General features: G+C 40.3%; 1 protein-coding gene across 5 annotated transcripts in view; it reads right to left on the bottom strand.

Annotated features, from left to right (window-relative positions):
* The window catches only part of DNMBP (dynamin binding protein), a 139770-nt gene that overhangs the window by 41828 nt on the left and 77547 nt on the right, over positions 1-20395 (bottom strand). For 4 of the 5 annotated variants that reach the window (XM_082631459.1, XM_082631456.1, XM_082631457.1 and 1 more), the window contains 4 exons: positions 11330-11523; positions 10382-10481; positions 776-923; positions 144-161 (listed from right to left, as the gene is read on the bottom strand). In XM_082631459.1, the coding sequence (XP_082487585.1) occupies positions 144-161; positions 776-923; positions 10382-10481; positions 11330-11523 (460 nt within the window). The remainder of the gene's footprint in view (positions 1-143; positions 162-775; positions 924-10381; positions 10482-11329; positions 11524-20395) is intronic. The other variant, XM_082631458.1, reaches the window with a different exon arrangement.

Raw genomic sequence — 20395 nt, forward strand, 5'->3', positions numbered from 1 at the left:
AATCAAACAAACATTATATGAAGTGTCATTTGGTGGTAAGTGCTATGGAGGAAAATACAGCAAGGCAGGTCTACTTCTAGGTTTCTGTCTATAAAGGAAGAAAATAATGAAATGAGCTTCTGCATCAAGTGGCAAGAACTTACCATTCATTGTACAGGCTCCTACAGGGCAGTGAGCATGAAAAGAAGAAACAGCGGATTAAAGAAAATACTGATGCTGATTTTCACATTCCTCTCAGAACATATTAGTCCAACTAATGCCTATTAGCTGGGCAGACAAAAACCACATGGGATAGAAGGGGAATTGTGAATGTCTATGGTGGCATATCTAGTCTATTAAAAAAAAGTCAATAAGCCCTTAACTTCACTTTGACCTACTTAGACATATATTATATCCTTATAGCCTGCCTCCCTAAGACAGGAGACTCTCACCTGATGGTCAAGAATAACTGACTTTATCTTCTTACCTTTTCTCTCATTTGGACCAAACTATCTTCCTGGCAGCTTCTTACCTGAAAATACTAACTTAATACTTTGTGTGTATAGATAAAAGTGATTTTAATGGATAAAACTACAGGCAGGAAGCTACTTAAGATTTCCATGATATAGAATGGGAAAAGGCAAGTTACATAACAGGACCTATGATAATGTATCACTTATGTTTAAAATATGATAGATCCATAAATGTCATAAGAAGTCTAGACATAGACATGGGAGTGACTTCCAAAAGGCAGAACTAAAGAGCTATGATGGAATGAAGTGCTCAAAACTCCTACTTAAGATCTGCCAAGGAGTCCTGAAGATGCTTCTGGATCTTCTCATCCTTCTCATATATTTCCAGCAATGAGATGGCCTCATCATGATTCTGGCAATAAACCTTGTATGTTCCTTCAAGCTCATCTCGGTGATCAAGAAACACTGGTCCTTTGGAATATACACAAACATACAGTGTTTTTTAGTAACTTTCTTCTCAGCATTCTAAATGGAAGGTATATAACCAAACTTTAATACCAGATAATCCTATCACAAGAAATGAGAATAAGACTATCATTCAAATTAATATATTTCCATGTAACAGCTTAAAATTCTACTTATTTAAAGCAAAATTTAAGAGCACTCTCTCATCCGTGTACTTATTTTTCAGAACGCATACACATGCACACGTGCGTGCACACACACACAGCTGGTCCCTGAAATAGAGTCCAGTCCCTTTTCCGTCAGGCAGAGTAAGGCATTTGCAAGTACTCTCCATATAGGCATGTGATCAGAACCTGTAAAGACCCCTCAGCTCTCTAAGCCCCAAATCTCCACAGGGGTGAAGAGATCCTTCTACGGCAGCAGCTTCCAACCGTTTCTTTGCACGTAAATACACAGGACTATGAAGTTTATCATATTAATAAATATATTAATTTATAATATAAATTAATATATTAATTTATGATATAAATTAATATATAAATATATTAATAATATATTATATAAATATAAAACCCCCTGAATCTATGATATAATAATATGTGTATTTCTTTATAAAGCACTGAATAGCAGAACATAGCAATGAATCTAATAATCACCATAATTTCAAAGTATGATGAGTGACACAAGAAACTGGTATAACATGTGTTGTTTCTGGTCATTGCTGGAATTTCGAGATACTGCAACAACTTAATGTGATATGAGCATGTGACTTCAGTTAGTGACAAAGTCACTGTTCCCTACAGTCATACTTTAAATCAATGCTAAATTTCTGTTATAAATTAAGAAACTTCTATATAAGTTGGTGGACTACTTGAAATCTACTCATGGACCCCTGGTCTACACCATTTGGGCATAGGAATAATTCCTAAGCAAACTTCCCCAGAGCAATTTCATTTAGATCAGCTGCCTGAATGTGCCGATTCCCTGAATTGTTAAAACTGCTCTTCCTCTTGCCCCTCTTCCCTCTGTGTACTTGGTCCTTCCTTCTTCAGCCTGCACTGCTCCCCAAAAGACAACGTCCTCTCATCCTTGAGCTCCTCCCTCAAAATATGACCCTATTTACTGCATCCCCTATAACTATTTCTCCCAGCTGCTCTGGGCATACACCCCTTCCCTCAGGGAACCCCATCCCTTTCTCTACAAGGTCACCTCTGTTCCCTCCACGTTGTGTCCTATGGAATTCCCTATTCTCGTGCAGAGCACCTTCTATTTAAATGAAATGTATTTCCTTAATTATATTATAGCTCCTTCCAAAAGAGAGCCTTGACTGTGTCCACACAAACCACACTCGCACTGCTGTCCAACTGGCAGCCTTTCTTTGTCTAATCCTGTGACTCAACAAGCACAGGAGTTAAGAGTGGGGCTGCTTCCTTTTGACCCTCAGGGCCACTTTGGAATCCCTGAGCCACCAATGTCTTTATCCAGTTTCACCATCCGGTATTTGCCTGTGTTCTCCCCTTCGTATCCATTCCCCACCAGCACTCCCAGAACCCTCACTCTCACACCGGTTACTCTGCACCTCCTCCATTCATGGGTTTTACCCTCCTTGACGGTGACTCTTCTACATCAACTACAAACTAACAAAGCTACAACTTAATTTACAGTGTCTTTCAAATTTGGGTCAAAACCCATGAATGGGTCATGGAATCTACTTTATGGGTATGATCAGCACATTTTTGAGGAAATGAAATGGAATAGAAAAGAAAATAACAGAAAACATTGAACATAGTAAAAGTAAGCACAGACACACACACACAAACATGTATCCTGGTCATTAGGTAAAATGTATTTCTTTCTGTGGGACATGTTTAAAATAATAAAAAAAGCCAGTTCCTTAGATATTACTACATATCCAGAGTCTCCTGGTACTTCTTCTTCATCTCAACCTCCTCGTCTTCTAAATCATCCAAGCCCTGAACACCTACCATTCTCTCCTTCCCTGTGGACCCTGTCCTGGCTGTAACTAGAATCCTTCTCCAATCAGGCCTATAAGTTAATTCAATGATGCTTTTTCCAGCATCCTGGATTACCCTGGATTTTTACCAAGTTATCCCCTCACTGTATACTTTTCCATTTTTATTCCTGGGTCATAAAAACTGCTTGGAAGGCATACTTTTATTAAAAGGCGAGTTAAGGCGTAGTGCAGAACAGTTTGAATAGTATGCTACTGTTTATATAAATTTTTTAAATGGGGATGGGGGACCAGGGTAGAGAAGTACATATGTAATTGCTGTTATGATAAACTATCTCTGGAAGGTGATATAAGAAAACTGGTAACATTAGTTGCTTCTGGTTGAGAAGAGCTGGGTGGCAGGGGACAGATAGAAGAGTTTTCATTAAGCAGTTCTTGGTACCTTTCAAATTTTGTGCCATGTGAATGTATTAAAAATAAGTTACATTTAAAATATACACAGGGCTTCCCTGGTGGCGCAGTGGTTGAGAGTCCGCCTGCCGATGCAGGGGACATGGGTTCGTGCCCCGGTCTGGGAAGATCCCATATGCCGGGGAGCGGCTGGGCCCGTGACCCATGGCCACTGAGCCTGCGCGTCTGGAGCCTGTGCTCCTCAACGGGAGAGGCCACAACAGTGAGAGGCCCGCGTACCAGAAAAAAAACAAAACAAAAAACCCCACATATATATATAATATGTATTATATATTAAAATGAATTAAACTTAAGCAAAATACAACATTGCTCATGCAATTCATGTCAACCTGCCCTTTGCTAGTGGCTCAGCGAAGCTTTAAGTTGCCTTCCCCGACTTCTCAGAACCTTCCCTTAACAGACATTCAAAACCTTGTCCTTTATTAATTCCCCACTGAATGCACTGCTTGGCCTCCTGGTGGACCAAGACTGCAGCCCCCAGGCTGGTGCTCTCATCCAACCTCGGCTTCACCTATTGCATATCACGGTCACTGCACACTGTCCCTCCTAGTAAAGCTCTGAGCCGGCCGGTTCCTAGGTCCTCTCCTCCCCCATCCTCCGCATGCCTTCAGCTCATCTCACTCGGCTACCTAAATCCTCGGTTGTCTTGGGACAAGAAGGGGAAGGGAAAAACAAAAATAAACAGCTGACAGGTTGTGCATTTCTAAGAATTTGTCCATTTCTTCCAGGTTGTCCATTTTATTGGCATAGAGTTGCTTCTAGTAATCTCTCATGATCTTTTGTATTTCTGCAGTGTCAGTTGTTACTTCTCCTTTTTCATTTCTAATTCTATTGATTTGAGTCTTCTCCCTTTTTTTCTTGATGAGTCTGGCTAATGGTTTATCAATTTTGTTTATCTTCTCAAAGAACCAGCTTTTAGTTTTATTGATCTTTGCTACCATTTCCTTCATTTCTTTTTCATTTATTTCTGATCTGATCTTTATGATTTCTTTCCTTCTGCTAACTTTGGGGGTTTTTTGTTCTTCTTTCTCTAATTGCTTTAGGTGCAAGGTCAGGTTGTTTACTCCAGATGTTTCCTGTTTCTTAAGGTGGGATTGTATTGCTATAAACTTCCCTCTTAGAACTGCTTTCGCTGCATCCCATAGGTTTTGGGTTGTCGTGTCTCCATTGTCATTTGTTTCTAGGTATTTTTTTAGTTCCTCTTTGATTTCTTCAGTGATCACTTCGTTATTAAGTAGTGTATTTTTTTTTTTTTTTAAGACGTTGGGGATAGGAGTTTATTAATTAATTAATTTATTTTTGCTGTGTTGAGTCTTCGTTTCTGTGCGAGGGCTTTCTCTAGTTGTGGCAAGCGGGGGCCACTCTTCATCGCAGTGCGCGGGCCTCTCACTATTGCGGCCTTTCCTATTGCGGAGCACAGGCTCCAGACGCGCAAGCTCAGTAGTTGTGGCTCACGGGCCTAGTTGCTCCGCGGCATGTGGGATCCTCCCAGACCAGGGCTCAAACCCGTGTCCCCTGCACTAGCAGGCAGATTCTCAACCACTGCGCCACCAGGGAAGCCCAAGTAGTGTATTGTTTAGCCTCCATGTGTTTGTATTTTTTAAAGATCTTTTCCTGTAATTGGTATCTAGTCTCATAGCATTGTGGTCAGAAAAGATACTCGATACAATTTCAATTTTCTTAAATTTACCAAGGCTTGATTTGTGACCCAAGATATGATGTATCCTGGAGAATGTTCCATGAGCACTTGAGAAAAATGTGTATTCTGTTGTTTTTGGAAGGAATGTCATATAAATATCAATTAAATCCATCTTGTTTAATGTATCATTTAAAGCTTGTGTTTCCTTATTTATTTTCATTTTGGATGATCTGTTCATTGGTGAATGTGGGGTGTTGACCAGAAAACTACTAGAGCTAATCAATGAATTTGGTAAAGTAGCAGGATACAAAATTAATGCACAGAAATCTCTGGCATTCCTGTACACTAATGTTGAAAAATCTGAAAGTGAAATCAAGAAAACACTCCCATTTACCATTGCAACAAAAGGAATAAAATATCTAGGAATAAACCTACCTAAGGAGACAAAAGACCTGTATGCAGAAAATTATAAGACACTGATGAAAGAAATTAAAGATGATGCAAATAGATGGAGAAGATATACCATGTTCCTGGATTGGAAGAATCAATACTGTGAAAATGACTCTACTACCCAAAGCAATCTACAGATTCAATGCAATCCCTATCAAACTACCACTGGCATTTTTCACAGAACTAGAACAAAAAATTTCACAATTTGTTTGGAAAAACAAAAGACCCCAAATAGCCAAAGCAATCTTGAGAACGAAAAACGGAGCTGGAGGAATCAGGCTCCAGGACTTCAGACTATAGTACAAAACTACAGTAATCAAGACAGTATGGTACTGGCACAAAAACAGAAATATAGATCAATGGAACAGGATAGAAAGCACAGAGATAAACCAACGCACTTATGGTCACCTTATCTTTGATAAAGGAGGCAGGAATGTACAGTGGAGAAAGGACAGCCTCTTCAATAAGTGGTGCTGGGAAAACTGGACAGCTACGTGTAAAAGTATGAGATTAGATCACTCCCTAACACCATACACAAAAATAAACTCAAACTGGATTAAAGACCTAAATGTAAGGCCAGAAACTATCAAACTCTTAGAGGAAAACATAGGCAGAACACTCTGTGACATAAATCACAGCAAGATCTTTTTTGACCCACGTCCTAGAGAAATGGAAATAAAAACAAAAATAAACAAATAGGACCTAATGAAACTTCAAAGCTTTTGCACAGCAAAGGAAACCATAAACAAGACCAAAAGACAACCCTCAGAATGGGAGAAAATATTTGCAAATGAAGCAACTGACAAAGGATTAATCTCCAAAATTTATAAGCAGCTCATGCAGCTCAATAGCAAAAAAACAAACAACCCAATCCAAAAATGGGCAGAAGACCTAAATAGACATTTCTCCAAAGAAGATATACAGACTGCCAACAAACACATGAAAGAATGCTCAACATCATTAATCATTAGAGAAATGCAAATCAAAACTACAATGAGATATCATCTCACACCAGTCAGAATGGCCATCATCAAAAAATCTAGAAACAATAAATGCTGGAGAGGGTGTGGAGAAAAGGGAACACTCTTGCACTGCTGGTGGGAATGTGAATTGGTACAGCCACTATGGAGAACAGTATGGAGGTTCCTTAAAAAACTAAAAATAGAACTACCATATGACCCAGCAATCCCACTACTGGGCATATACCCTGAGAAAACCATAATTCAAAAAGAGACATGCACCAATATGTTCATTGCAGCTCTATTTACAATAGCCCGGAGATGGAAACAACCTAAGTGTCCCTCATTGGATGAATGGATAAAGAAGATGTGGCACATATATACAATGGAATATTACTCAGCCATAAAAAGAAACGAAATTGAGCTATTTGTAATGAGGTGGATAGACCTAGAGTCTGTCATACAGAGTGAAGTAAGTCAGAAAGAGAAAGACAAATACCGTATGCTAACACATATATATGGAATTTAAGAAAAAAAAATGTCATGAAGAACCTAGGGGTAAGACAGGAATAAAGACACAGACCTACTAGAGAATGGACTTGAGGATATGGGAAGGGGGAAGGGTAAGCTGTGACAAAGCGAGAGAGAGGCATGGACATATATACAGTACCAAATGTAAGGTAGATAGCTAGTGGGAAGCAGCCGCATAGCACAGGGAGATCAGCTCGGTGCTTTGCAACCGCCTGGAGGGGTGGGATAGGGAGGGTGGGAGTGAGGGAGACGCAAGAGGGAAGGGATATGGGAACAGATGTATATGTATAACTGATTCACTTTGTTATAAAGCAGAAACTAATAAAAAATAAAAAATAAATATTAAAAAACCAGTTGATTTGTATGGGGGTGAGATTATGGATATTCTGTTTTCACTTCCTCTTTTATTGTTGTCATAATACACAGGTAATAAAATAAATTGAAAAAAAATGTTTGATTAATAATTAATTCCTTTCAGATACCAATCAGTTTCTCTCATTTCTTTCATAATTCAAATTAATAACCTATACATACTTACTTCAAGTGCCTTATGAAATCCTATAAATTGGTTTTTATGCTTTATAGGGTGACCCTTATAAAAATGGGGTCACCATGGCTACCTCTAATCAATGTGCTTCTCCTTCCTCAACCTCCCTGACCTCTGACCTCTCCAATTAAACTGAGAGCAGGACCCCAGGCTTCAGTTTCTCTTGCAGCTGTTCTGTACAGAATTTAAAAGCATGTGCAGAGATGACAGAAAAGACCTGAGTCTGAATGTCAGTCCCATCAAGTACTAGCCATGTGACCCTGAGCAAATTACTTCCTGCTGTAAGTCTCAGTTTCCAATCTGTAAAATAAGATTAACAGCAGCTAAACCTCATAGGGTTATTGTAGGCAACAAGTGTGATAAAGCTTGACATACCTTGAAAGGGTGTGTGGAGTACAATAAACACCGGAGAAATGTTAACAAAGTTGCACTATCACCTAACATCCCGCAGCCATTCCTGCAGGAGGGCAGAGCCCTGACTGTTCTTATGTCCATTTCTCTCCCAGGAAAGTCAGGTCAATACCACCTAGCCTAAGTCAACATCATGAGCCTACTCCCCTCTCTAGTGATGTGTGTAGGCATATGCATGTGACCCAGCTCTGGCCAATGAGAAACAAAGAGAATTCTGGTGAGGGGGCTCTGGAAAGACTGCTTACTCTTAAACGACACAGGGTCAATTTTTCCTTCTGCTAGATGTTGTGATGTGTGTAGTGGAATGGCTAGAACTGTGGTAGCATTTTGTCACTATGATTCCAATAATACAGCAAAGTGATAGGATGTCCCCTCCCACAAGGCACCAGAGCTGGTCTGTATGACCAACAGAATATGGCAGAAGTGATGGTATATAGTATCTGAGATCAGGTTATAGAAGACAGTGGGGGGACTCCCCTGGTGGCGCAGTGGTTAAAGATCCGCCTGCCAATGCAGGGGACACGGGTTCAAGCCCTGGTCCAGGAAGATCCCACATGCTGGGGAGCAACTAAGCCTGTGCACCACAACTACTGAGCCTGTGCTCTAGAGCCCACGAGCCACAACTACTGAGCCTGTGTGCCACAACTACTGAAGCCCGTGCACCTAGAGCCCATGCTCTGCAACAAGAGAAGACACTGCAATGAGAAGCACCCCACTGGAGAGTAGCCCCCACTCGCCGCAACTAGAGAAAGCCCACGCACAGCAGTGAAGACCCAAAGCAGCCAAAAATAAAAATAAATTAAAAAAAAAAAAAAAGAAGACACTGGCTCCCATCTTGAGCTTCCTCTTCCTCTTGGATCGCTCACTTTGAGGAAAGCCAGCTGCCATGTCCTGAGGTCATGAAGATGGTGAAGAGGCTCACATGACAAGGAACTGAGGCTTGATGAGCTGAGTGAGCTTTTCGAACTGGATCACTGATTGAGCCCCAGATGACAGCAGCCCAGATAACAGCTTGACTCCAGCCTCATGAGAGATCCTGAGCCAGAATCACCTAGCTAAGCCACTCCCAGATTGCTGAACCACAGGAAAGTGACCTAACACGTTTCTAGTTTTAAGGCACTAAATTTTAGTATAGTTTGTTACACAGCAATAGATAACACAATTCCCTTGTTTATAAGAAATAATTGTTTTTCAAACATTTTGACAATGACCCACATGAATAAATACATTTAAAATCATGACTCAGGGCTTCCCTGGTGGCACAGTGCTTGAGAATCTGCCTGCCAATGCAGGGGACACGGGTTCAAGCCCTGGTCCAGGAAGATCCCACATGTCGCGAAGCAACTAAGCCTGTGCACCACAACTACAGAGCCTGCGCTCTAGAGCCCGCAAGCCACAACTGCTGAGCCCGCGTGCCACAACTACTGAAGCTCACGAGCCTAGAGCCTGTGCTCCACAAGAGAAGCCACCGCAATGAGAAGCCTCTGCACCGCAACGAAGAGTAGCCCCTGCTCACAGAAACTAGAGAAAGCCCGTGTGCAGCAATGAAGACTCAACGCAGCCAAAAATAAAATTAATTAATTAATTTTTAAAAAATCGTGACTCAGTACACATATACAAAGAACTGGAAAAAAGTTTCAAAACACTATAGTTATTATTTACAGTACATTCTGATATTTTCTATTTTATTTTAGTGGAAAAATATATATTGGGTGCTAATTTTTTTTAGAGACCATTCAGTAGTTTTTGTTTTATTAATAAGACTATAAATAAAGAAAGGCATCTTTTTTTTTTTTTTTTGGCCACATGGCTTGAGGAATTCTTAGTTCCCTGACCAGCGATCGAACCCAGGTGCTCTGAAGTGGAAGCTCAGAGTCCTAACCACTGGACTGCCAGGGAATTCCCAAGAAAGGCAACTTTTTGAAGATCAATTCTCTACGGCATTTCTACATGACTTGGGACAGCTCTTGTCCCAGATTAGATTTCCAAGGATGTTTACATAAACAGAAAGCCTTGGAAGATAGAGATAGATTCTCCTTCCTGGACAGACGGCAGGTTTGTTCCTGATCAGAATAACAATGTCTTCTTCCTGCACAAAGTTGGACGAATCTGCCAGCAGCCTGCTATAATACTGGGGTTTATCTAAGTGTGATTGGTTCCTTAGCTGTAAGATAAACCCACTGTGTTACTGGGTTCTAAACTGATCTCATGACCCACTAACAGGCTGCAACTGTTGGTCTGAAAAACATCATATCATGTGACAACAAAAATTTCTTCTATTGCAAGCATCCTCTATCACCTCAAGGTATATAAAAGGAGAAGCAGGGGACCAAATAACCTTTGAACTAAGTAACTAACACTTAATTTTCCTAGCAAAACTACTCAGTACCAGCTGGGCCCTTCTCCCCCTGCCTCCTACCTATGAAGTTAAAAAAACAAACAAACAAAAAAACCTGCTTCTGAAACAATGGCAGGGGCTCATACCTACGGCATCGCTGATTTCCAGATCAGCCAATAATTGCTTTGAGACCTTAATCACCATCTGCATATTTCCAAAAAGTCCCTCAAAATCAATGTTTGGTATCTGAGAAAGGAAAACAAAACAAAGATGCAGAGAAATAAAATTAATGGCATATCATTCACATTAGGAACATCTCTTCAAGGATGATACAAAAGCTGCTCAAGGTTATCTTCACTCACTCTCATGAAGTTTCCAGAATGGGAACAACTAACATCGCCTTTAGTGTCACCGTCTGTCCTTGATCCAAATACTTTCTGCTCCCCCCTCCCCCACTACCATAGTAAAATGACCGTAGAACCAATTTCTATAATTGTACTGGGACGCAAATTCCACCCAGTACCCAAAATCAGATGGCACCGTCCACTTCTTAGAGAAGTTCTGTGAGTGACTGCTCCAGGAGTCCACACTCAAGCTGAGCCCAAGTGGTCAAGTAACAAGCAATAGGACTGTAAATCCCTGGGATACCATTAATGTTTTTTCCGTCTTCGGCATCTAAGAGAGTGTCTAGCATGCACATATTAGTAAGACTTTCTGGAATAAACCTTATACAATCAGGTGCTACAGCCAGGTAACCCACCATCCCCAGACTTCATTATATTATTGCACAGCCTCCCAGTAAAGTGACAATCCCAGACTCACTGGAACTGTTTTCAGGAGCCACAGAAACAGGAAATGTCCTAGGAATTATTGCAGTAACTTAATAAGTTAATAATGGACTTGATAAGTGACAGGATGGTGAAGGCTTAAGTTGATGGCATATGTAAACTGGGGCCCTTGAATTAAGAGCAGCAAACCCAATAAATTTTATTTCAAACCCAATAAGTCTTTGTGGTGAAAGCTCCCGTACCCTAATGCATCAGGCTTGGAGAAGCACGTTCAAGGCAAAGCTAACTTTCTCCCACAGTTCCCACCTGTGCCTGCTGCAGGGGTACCATGATCCGCTCGATACACATTTCCAGATCCCGAATGTAGTCTCTCTCCGTCTGAAGAAGTTCCTCTATCACCTTGGCTCTCTTCTCCAGCATCCTCTGCTCTGGGCTTTCAGTGGACACAGACCCAGAAGGGGCCACTAGTGCTGAAGACTGGGAGGAGAGGAGTGTCATTTCTAGAAAGGAAAAGAGAACTGGTCAGTAGCTCTGGGTGTAAAAGCAGGCCTCTGCAATAGTTTCAGTTGAAAAGAACACATTCTTTGAGAACCAAAGGTCTCGCAATTGTCAACCATCAGGAAATCTGATCCTCAAGTCAGTTCTAATCATGAAGATGAAAAGCTTAGAAAGCCATCCCTGCAGAAAGAACTTCTCCCATCTGCAATACCATTTCTAGAATCTGTCCTAAAAACAAGTAGCTGGCCCAGTTTATTAGGACAAATCAGTGTCTACAACCTCCTTGGGAAAGAGGTTGAAAGAGGTGCTGTTCTTAAAAAGAACTGCTTGGTTAAAGCACAGTGGTTAAAGATCCGCCTGCCAATGCAGGGGACACGGGTTCGAGCCCTGGTCCAGGAAGATCCCACATGCTGGGGAGCAACTAAGCCCGTGCACCACAACTACTGAGCCTGAGCTCTAGAGCCCGCAAGCCACAACTACTGAGCCCGTGTGCCACAACTACTGAAGCCTGCGCGCCGCAACAAGAGAAGCCACCACAGTGAGAAGCCTGCACACTGAAATGAAGAGTAGCCCGCTTGCCACAACTAGAGAAAGCCCGCGTGCAGCAACAAAGATCCAACACAGCCATAAATAAATAAATAAATAAAAAGAACTGCTTTCACTTAGTCAGGTATAAAACCCGTTTCATGAACTTAGCAGCAGAAATACCAAGCTGGAAGTTACAAATACTGATACAGCACATTAAAAAGAATATTATGGGGAATATAATAATGCCAACTAAGGGAAAGACAAAAATTAGGTAGGAATTATCTGTCTGAGATGTGGGTGACTGTAGGGCCTACCTTATTCCAGTTACTGTGATGGTGGATTAATATTAGCATGTAATAAAATATGTAAAAATTGTTTAGATTCTCCCTATCAAAACATTAATGAAGGGGACTTCCTTGGTGGCTCAGTGGTTAAGAATCCACCTGCCAATGCAGGGGACACGGGTTAGAGCCCTGGTCCAGGAAGATCCCACATGTCGCGGAGCAACTAAGCCCGTGGGTCACAACTACTGAGCCTGCGCTCTAGGGCCCGCAAGCCACAACTACTGACCCCACGTGCCTAGAGCCTGTGCTCCCTAACAAGAGAAGCCACTGCAATGAGAAGCCCGCACACCGCAACAAAGACCCAACACACCCAAAAATAAAAAAATAAATAAATTTATAAAAAAACAACAACCACCACCAAAAAAACATTAATGAAGGCTCACAAGCAAGTTTTGTTACTTCAAATGTCCTGGAAGATACAAATGTCCTATAAGTAGGAAGTTCTTTAATAGTATTTTCAATGAAAAAAACCTCTATAGAACCACACCACATGATCTAAGAATGAAAACAAATATGTATTTTGTCATTAGCTTTTACAAATACCTGTTACTTAGATACATATGAGGAGAGAACTATTATCTTATACATAAGATGAGATGGCATTTGTTCATTTAAAATGAATGTTAAATGCTAAAATAAACAACTGAGAAAATTTCAACAGTGAAACAATCTCTGCCGTTTATTTCAAATTCCTTAAGATCCACTTTAAAAAATGACAAATTTGGTAAGTAAACATACTGGCAAGTCTGAGTATGATTACAAAAATATTTTTACCCAGATTTAAGAAGCAAAAACACAAGTGTTCAAACTACTTACGGAAAACTAGGCTTTCACAGCAAATTTTAGTCTCCAAAAACCTTCCCCACTGCTCCTTCTCTAAGAATTTAGGAATTCCAATGTTTAAAAAGTGTAACCCAGATTCTTGTTTCTAAAAACCACTCTTCAGTAAAAGGAACCAGAATTCTTCATGTGAAAAGGGCATGGAGCCAACTTGAAGTAGCTTCCACTGGCCAAATCTGTACATTTGAGTATCAAAATAACTAAGCACAGCAAAGCATTGTAATCCATTGACTAAAATAAGAATCCACGAGCTCTTATTGATAGTATATAAGTATATAAATAAATGGGGGAGAAGAGAAAGCTCTTTCTTATGGCAGAATGTCAGCTAATAAATATAGAACAATGGAATTAGAAAAATCAGTATTTTGCAATCATCGGAATAAAATTTGGTTCAGGCACAAACCATCAGTGAATGATTCTGGTGTTGGTGGTAGGGTTTTGATGATGATTGGGATATCTACATAGCTTTGAACTAGTTATTATAAATTATTTATTACAAAAATGAAAAAGTGACTCTAGAGTTGAGAAGTGGGTTACACCATAACCTAGTAATCAAAATTAACACGACCATTTAGGGACAAATAGACATCATGTGCTTCCAAATGTCATGTCTAGAAATAACACAATATCCCTATATAGAATTCCAGTCAAAGATGCATAATCTGAAATGAATCTTGAGGAAACATCAGACAAACCTAGGGGTTTGCATCCTTCAAAATGTCCGTCATAGGGGGCTCACCTGGTGGCGCAGTGGTTGAGAGTCTGCCTGCCAGTGCAGGGGACACGGGTTTGAGCCCTGGTCTGGGAAGATCCCACATGCCGCGGAGCAACTAGGCCTGTGAGCCATGGCCGCTGAGCCTGCGCATCTGGAGCCTGTGCTCCGCAACGAGAGGCCGCGACAGTGAGAGGCCCGCGCACCGCGATGAAGAGTGGTCCCCGCTCGCCACAACTAGAGAAGGCCCTCGCACAGAAACGAAGACCCAACACAGCCAAATAAATAAATAAATAAATTTATTTTTTTTTAAAAAGTCATGTCATAAAAGAGGAAGCCTGAGGAGCAATTCCCAATTAAAGGTAACTGAAGGACTTCCCTGGTGGTCCAGTGGTTAAGACTCCAAGCTTTCACTGCAGGAGGATCCCATCCCTGGTTGGGGAACTAAGATACCACATGCACATGGCGCAGCCAGGGGAAAAAAAAAAAAAAAAAAAAAAGGAAGAAAGAAAGAAGGAAGAAAAGATAACTGAAGAGATGACAAATAAATGCAATATGTGATCCTGAACTCAATCCTGATCTGGGGAAAAACTGCTACAAAGGACATTAATAGGACAAGCTGACGAAATTGGAATATAGACTATAGATTGGGTGTATGATTAAACCAATTAAAAATTTCCTGAAATGGACAGCTACATGTGGAAGAATGAAATTCGAACATTCTCTAACACCATATACAAAAATAACTCAAAATGGATTAAAGACCTAAATGTAAGACCAGATACTATAAAACTCTTAGAGGAAAACACAGGCAGAACACTCTTTGACATAAATTGCAGCAAAATTTTTTTGGATCCATCTCCTAAAGTAAAGGAAATAAAAGCAAAAATAAACGGGACCTAATTAAACTTAAAAGCTTTCCCACAGCAAAGGAAATCACTGACAAAATGAAAAGACAACCTACTGAAAGGAGAAAATATTTGCAAATGATATGACCGATAAGGGATTAATATCCAACATATATAAACAGTTCATACAACTCAACATCAAAAAAACAAACAACGCAGGACTTCCCTGGTGATGCAGTGGAGAAGACTGCGCTCCCAATGCAGGGGGCCCGGGTTCGATCCCTGGTCAGGGAACTAGATCCCACATGCATGTCACAACAAAGAGTTCGCATGCCACAGCTAAGGAGCCTGCCGGTGCAACCAAATAAATAAATAAATATTTTTTAAAAACCCCAAAAACGCTATTTCAAAATGGGCAGAAGAACTGAATAGACATTTTTCCAAAGAGGAAATGCAGATGGCCAACAGGCATGTGAAAAGATGCTTAACATCACTAATCACGGGGAAATGCAAATCAAAACCACAATGAGATATTAACTCATACCTGTCAGAATGGCTATGATCAAAAAGAACACAAATAACAAATGTTGGCAAGGATGTGGAGAAAAGGGAACCCTCCTACACTGTTGGTGGGAATGTAAACTGGTGTAGCCACTGTGGAAAACAGTATGGAGGTTTCTCAAAAAACTAAAAACAGAACTACCATATGACCCACCAATTCCACTCCTGGGTATATATCTGAAAAAAACAAAAACACTAATTCAAAAAGATATATGCACCCCAGTGCTCATAGCAGCATTATTTACAATAGCTAAGACATGGAAGCAACCTAAGTGTCCATCAACAGATGAATGGATAAAGAAGATGTGGTGTGTATACATATATACACACACACAATGGAATACTACTCAGCCATAAAAAAGAACAAACCTTTGCCATTTGCAGTAACACTGATAAGACTTGGAGGGCATCATGCAAAGTGAAATAAGTCAGACAAAGACAAATACTGTATAATATCATTTAAAAGTGGAATCTTTTTCTTTGGCCACTCCATGCGGCACATGGGAGCTTAGCTCCCTGACCAGGGATTGAACCTGCACTCCCTGCATTGGAATCTCTGAGTCTTAACCACTGGACTGCCAGGGAAGTCCCTTATATGTGGAATCTAAACAATACAACAAACTAGTGAATATAACAAAAAAGAAGCAGACTCACAGATATAGAGAACAAACTAGTGGTTACCAGTGTGGGTGGGGAGGGGCAATAAAAGGGTGGGGGAGTGGGAGGCACAAACTGCTGGGTATAGAATAGGCTCAAGGATGTACTGTACAACACGGAGAATACAGCCAATATTTTCGAATTACTGTAAATAGAAAGTAACCTTTAAAAATTGTATTAAAAATTTTTTTAAATAAAAAAAATTCCTGAAATGGCACATCTATTGTGGTCATGTATGAAAATATCCATATTACACACTGGCACTTACTAAGGGGCATGATATATGCAACCTAGTCTCAAACAGTAAAGAAAAAAAGTGTGTGTGTGTGTGTGTGTGTGTGTGTGTAGAGAGAGGGAGAAAGTGAGCGAGAGAGAAAATGAAAACAAAAATATGGCATAATTCCTATATACTGATGATGAAAAATCTGAAAGTGAAATCAAGGAAACACTCCCATTTACCATTGCAACAAAAAGAATAAAATATCTAGGAATAAACCTACCTAAGGAGACAAAAGACCTGTATGCAGAAAATTATAAGACACTGATGAAAGAAATTAAAGATGATACAAATAGATGGAGAGATGTACCATGTTCTTGGATTGGAAGAATCAACATTGTGAAAATGACTCTACTACCCAAAGCAATCTACAGGTTCAATGCAATCCCTATCAAACTACCACTGGCATTTTTCACAGAATTAGAACAAAAAATTTCACAATTTGTATGGAAACACAAAAGACCCCGAATAGCCAAAGCAATCTTGAGAACGAAAAATGGAGCTGGAGGAATCAGGCTCCCAGACTTCAGACTATACTACAAAGCTACAGTAATCAAGACAGTATGGTACTGGCACAAAAACAGAAAGATAGATCAATGGAACAGGATAGAAAGCCCAGAGTTAAACCCACGGACATATGGTCACCTTATCTTTGATAAAGGAGGCAGGAATGTACAGTGGAGAAAGGACAGTCTCTTCAATAAGTGGTGCTGGGAAAACTGGATAGGGACATGTAAAAGTATGAGATTAGATCACTCCCTAACACCATACACAAAAATAAGCTCAAAATGGATTAAAGACCTAAATGTAAGGCCAGACACTATCAAACTCTTAGAGGAACACATAGGCAGAACACTCTATGACATAAATCACAGCAAGATCCTTTTGGACCCACCTCCTAGAGAAATGGAAATAAAGACAAAAATAAACACATGGGACCTAATGAAACTTAAAAGCTTTTGCACAGCAAAGGAAACCATAAACAAGACCAAAAGACAACCCTCAGAATGGGAGAAAATATTTGCAAATGAAGCAACTGACAAAGGATTAATCTCCAAAATTTATAAGCAGCTCATGCAGCTCAATAACAAAAAAACAAACAACCCAATCCAAAAATGGGCAGAAGACCTAAATAGACATTTCTCCACAGAAGATATACAGACTGCCAACAAACACATGAAAGGATGCTCAACATCTTTACTCATTAGAGAAATGCAAATCAAAACTACAATGAGATATCATCTCACACCAGTCAGAATGGCCATCATCAAAAAATCTAGAAACAATAAATGCTGGAGAGGGTGTGGAAAAAAGGGAACACTCTTGCACTGCTGGTGGGAATGTGAATTGGTACAGCCGCTATGGAGAACGGTATGGAGGTTCCTTAAAAAACTACAAATAGAACTACCATATGACCCAGCAATCCCACTACTGGGCATATACCCTGAGAAAAGCATAATTCAAAAAGAGACATGTACCAAAATGTTTATAGCAGCCCTATTTACAATAGCCCGGAGATGGAAACAACCTAAGTGTCCATCATCGGATGAATGGATAAAGAAGATGTGGCACATATATACAATGGAATATTACTCAGCCATAAAAAGAAATGAAATTGAGCTATTTGTAATGAGGTGGATAGACCTAGAGTCTGTCATACAGAGTGAAGTAAGTCAGAAAGAGAAAGACAAATACTGTATGCTAACACATATATATGGAATTTAAGAAAAAAAAAATGTCATGAAGAACATAGGGGTAAGACAGGAATAAAGACACAGACCTACTAGAAAAAAAAAAAAAAATATGGCATAATGTTAAATACTGGCAAATGTGAATAAATGAGGATCTGTGTACCACTGCAATTTTCTATAAATTTGATATTATTCAAAATAAAACTTAAAAAGACATAATTAGAAAATTTCTTTCTTTTTTTGGTAGAATGACAAAATTTCAAGCATAACTCTTATTTCATCAGAAATTAAGTAAATTATGATTAAATTAATTGTAGTGTACAAAAAATTTATTTTCAATGGCCTTATTTTAAATTTTCTTCGTGATTTCAAAGCTACAGAATTTCAGTCCCAAATATGGTTTCAGAAGCAGTAAGTTGAGAAGAGAAATTCACCTTAAACACAGGACTAAAAAGCTCTGGAAAGGGAGAACACTCACTGAATTCCTACCACGTGCTGGGCGCTTTATGTGTTATGTCCCTGAACTCATTTAATATTCACATCAAAACTCTGAAGTAGTATTATTATTCCCATTTAACAGATAAGAAAACTTAGGCTTTGAGAGACTGACCAACTTGTCCCAGCCTATGTAGTGAGTAAATGGCAGTTCTGGAATTTGAATCTAAATATATTTAAATCCAAATCCTGTATTTAAATCCACTTAATCCTGCACCATTCTGCCTCTCTAGCCGGGAATCTCCATTTACAAAGGTCAGGGCCTATTTGCTGCACATCTTAAAAATTCCCTGGAAACTATTATCTCTCAGGAATCAAAGTTCTATTAATTATAATGCTTGAAAGCATAAAATACCAGCAAGCACTCATCAATTAGAAGTCAGCAACTTACAACCTAAGAGACTCAATTAGATTTTTATTTATATTTAAAAAGAGAAAAAGAAATGGTAACAATTCTTCTAAAATATCAGCATGCTATTTTTTTCCTCTGCAGGTGGATTTATAAACTCTGGAACAGGCTTTTAAAAACAAAAAGGAAAACAGTTTAGCTCAATCAAAAATCCCTGTGGGGTGTTTTTGCTAAATTGTAGTTTCCTGGGCACCACCCCTGAGATTGATTCAGCAAACCTGGGTGGATCTGCAGTTTTAACAAAATGCTAGGTGCTTCTGAAGATGCAGGTGACCTCCAGGCTCCACACACACATGAATTAATACTCAAGGATTAAATCAAACTAGGAATACCTGGCTTGAAATAGCTGCAAGTGTAAAACTGTTTTTTCCATTATTCCAAATATAGCCTAGGGGAAGAAAAATGATCTACAATTTTACTATCTGGGACACCAAAGTGAGAGAGTGGGCCCCTCACCCTGAAAGCCTTTGAATCCGGCACTCCCCCACTCTTTAACTGGGGGAACCCTGAGAAAGTCCATTTTCACCTCTGGGCCTCAACGTCCTCATACGTACAATGAGGATAATAATACCTGTTTTGCAGAACTGTTGAGCAAATTAAACAAAGTAATTACTCAACACAAGTTACTTCTCCCACAATGGGCCAGAAAATGCCACCTGTACCAGGTTAAGGTAAAATGCACCAAAGAGAAATGGTTCAGATACCATAAAATTCCACTTTTCTGTAAGAACAATAAAATCTGGGGATGTGGAAGCACATGGAGGAAACTGAGGCCCAGAACCAGCCTAACAATAAAAGTTGCAGACTAGCCCCACTTATTCCTAGGTCGGCCCGGGAGGCGTTAGGAGATGGGGCTGACTGCACAAACTTACTACTGTGATAAAGCAATTAGGGATAGGTTGTTTTTTTTCTTTTGTCCCACCCCATCCCCTCCCCCGCAAAGTCCCCATTCCACTCCTTCTCAAGATATCCCCGCCCCCTCAGGTTAGTGCATGGTCCCAGGCTCATACCTCAGTGTTCCTAGGAAGCGATTCAGTTAACCTGCAGCTTCCCACAACTCTACCAACCACATTCCAAAGCAGAGTTAAAGAGAAAAGCCGCTCACTCTTCCTTTGCCTTTGAAAGCTGGCTCCGTCTTTGCTGGGGAAAATCTTTGAACCCCGGCGAGGTCCCAAGCGGCACTTGAATGAGGCGGCTAACTGTTCTACCTGCTTTTGTGAGGCTCCAGCAACCCCAGAACGTACCTGCAGCGCCAAAATTCTGTTGCAAATGTTCCCACGGGTGGAAGGGCTGGCAGGCAGAGTAGAATCTTCCCAGAGCTCTGGAATGCTCCACAACCCCCTAAAATCCTTTGAATAGGGTAGGCATTTCCCCCAGGCTTTCCCATATTTACATATGAATCGTCCCGAGTCCTCCGGGCTATCACAACAGGGCCTGTTCTAAAGGACGGAGCTGGAATCCTCCACTTCCTGGACTGAGATGCAGAAGAGTGGGCCCAGCTCTGCTCAGACT

Source organism: Mesoplodon mirus (assembly GCF_964341445.2).
Source record: "Mesoplodon mirus genome assembly, chromosome: 2".
In the NCBI taxonomy this organism is placed as follows: Eukaryota; Metazoa; Chordata; class Mammalia; order Artiodactyla; family Ziphiidae; genus Mesoplodon; species Mesoplodon mirus.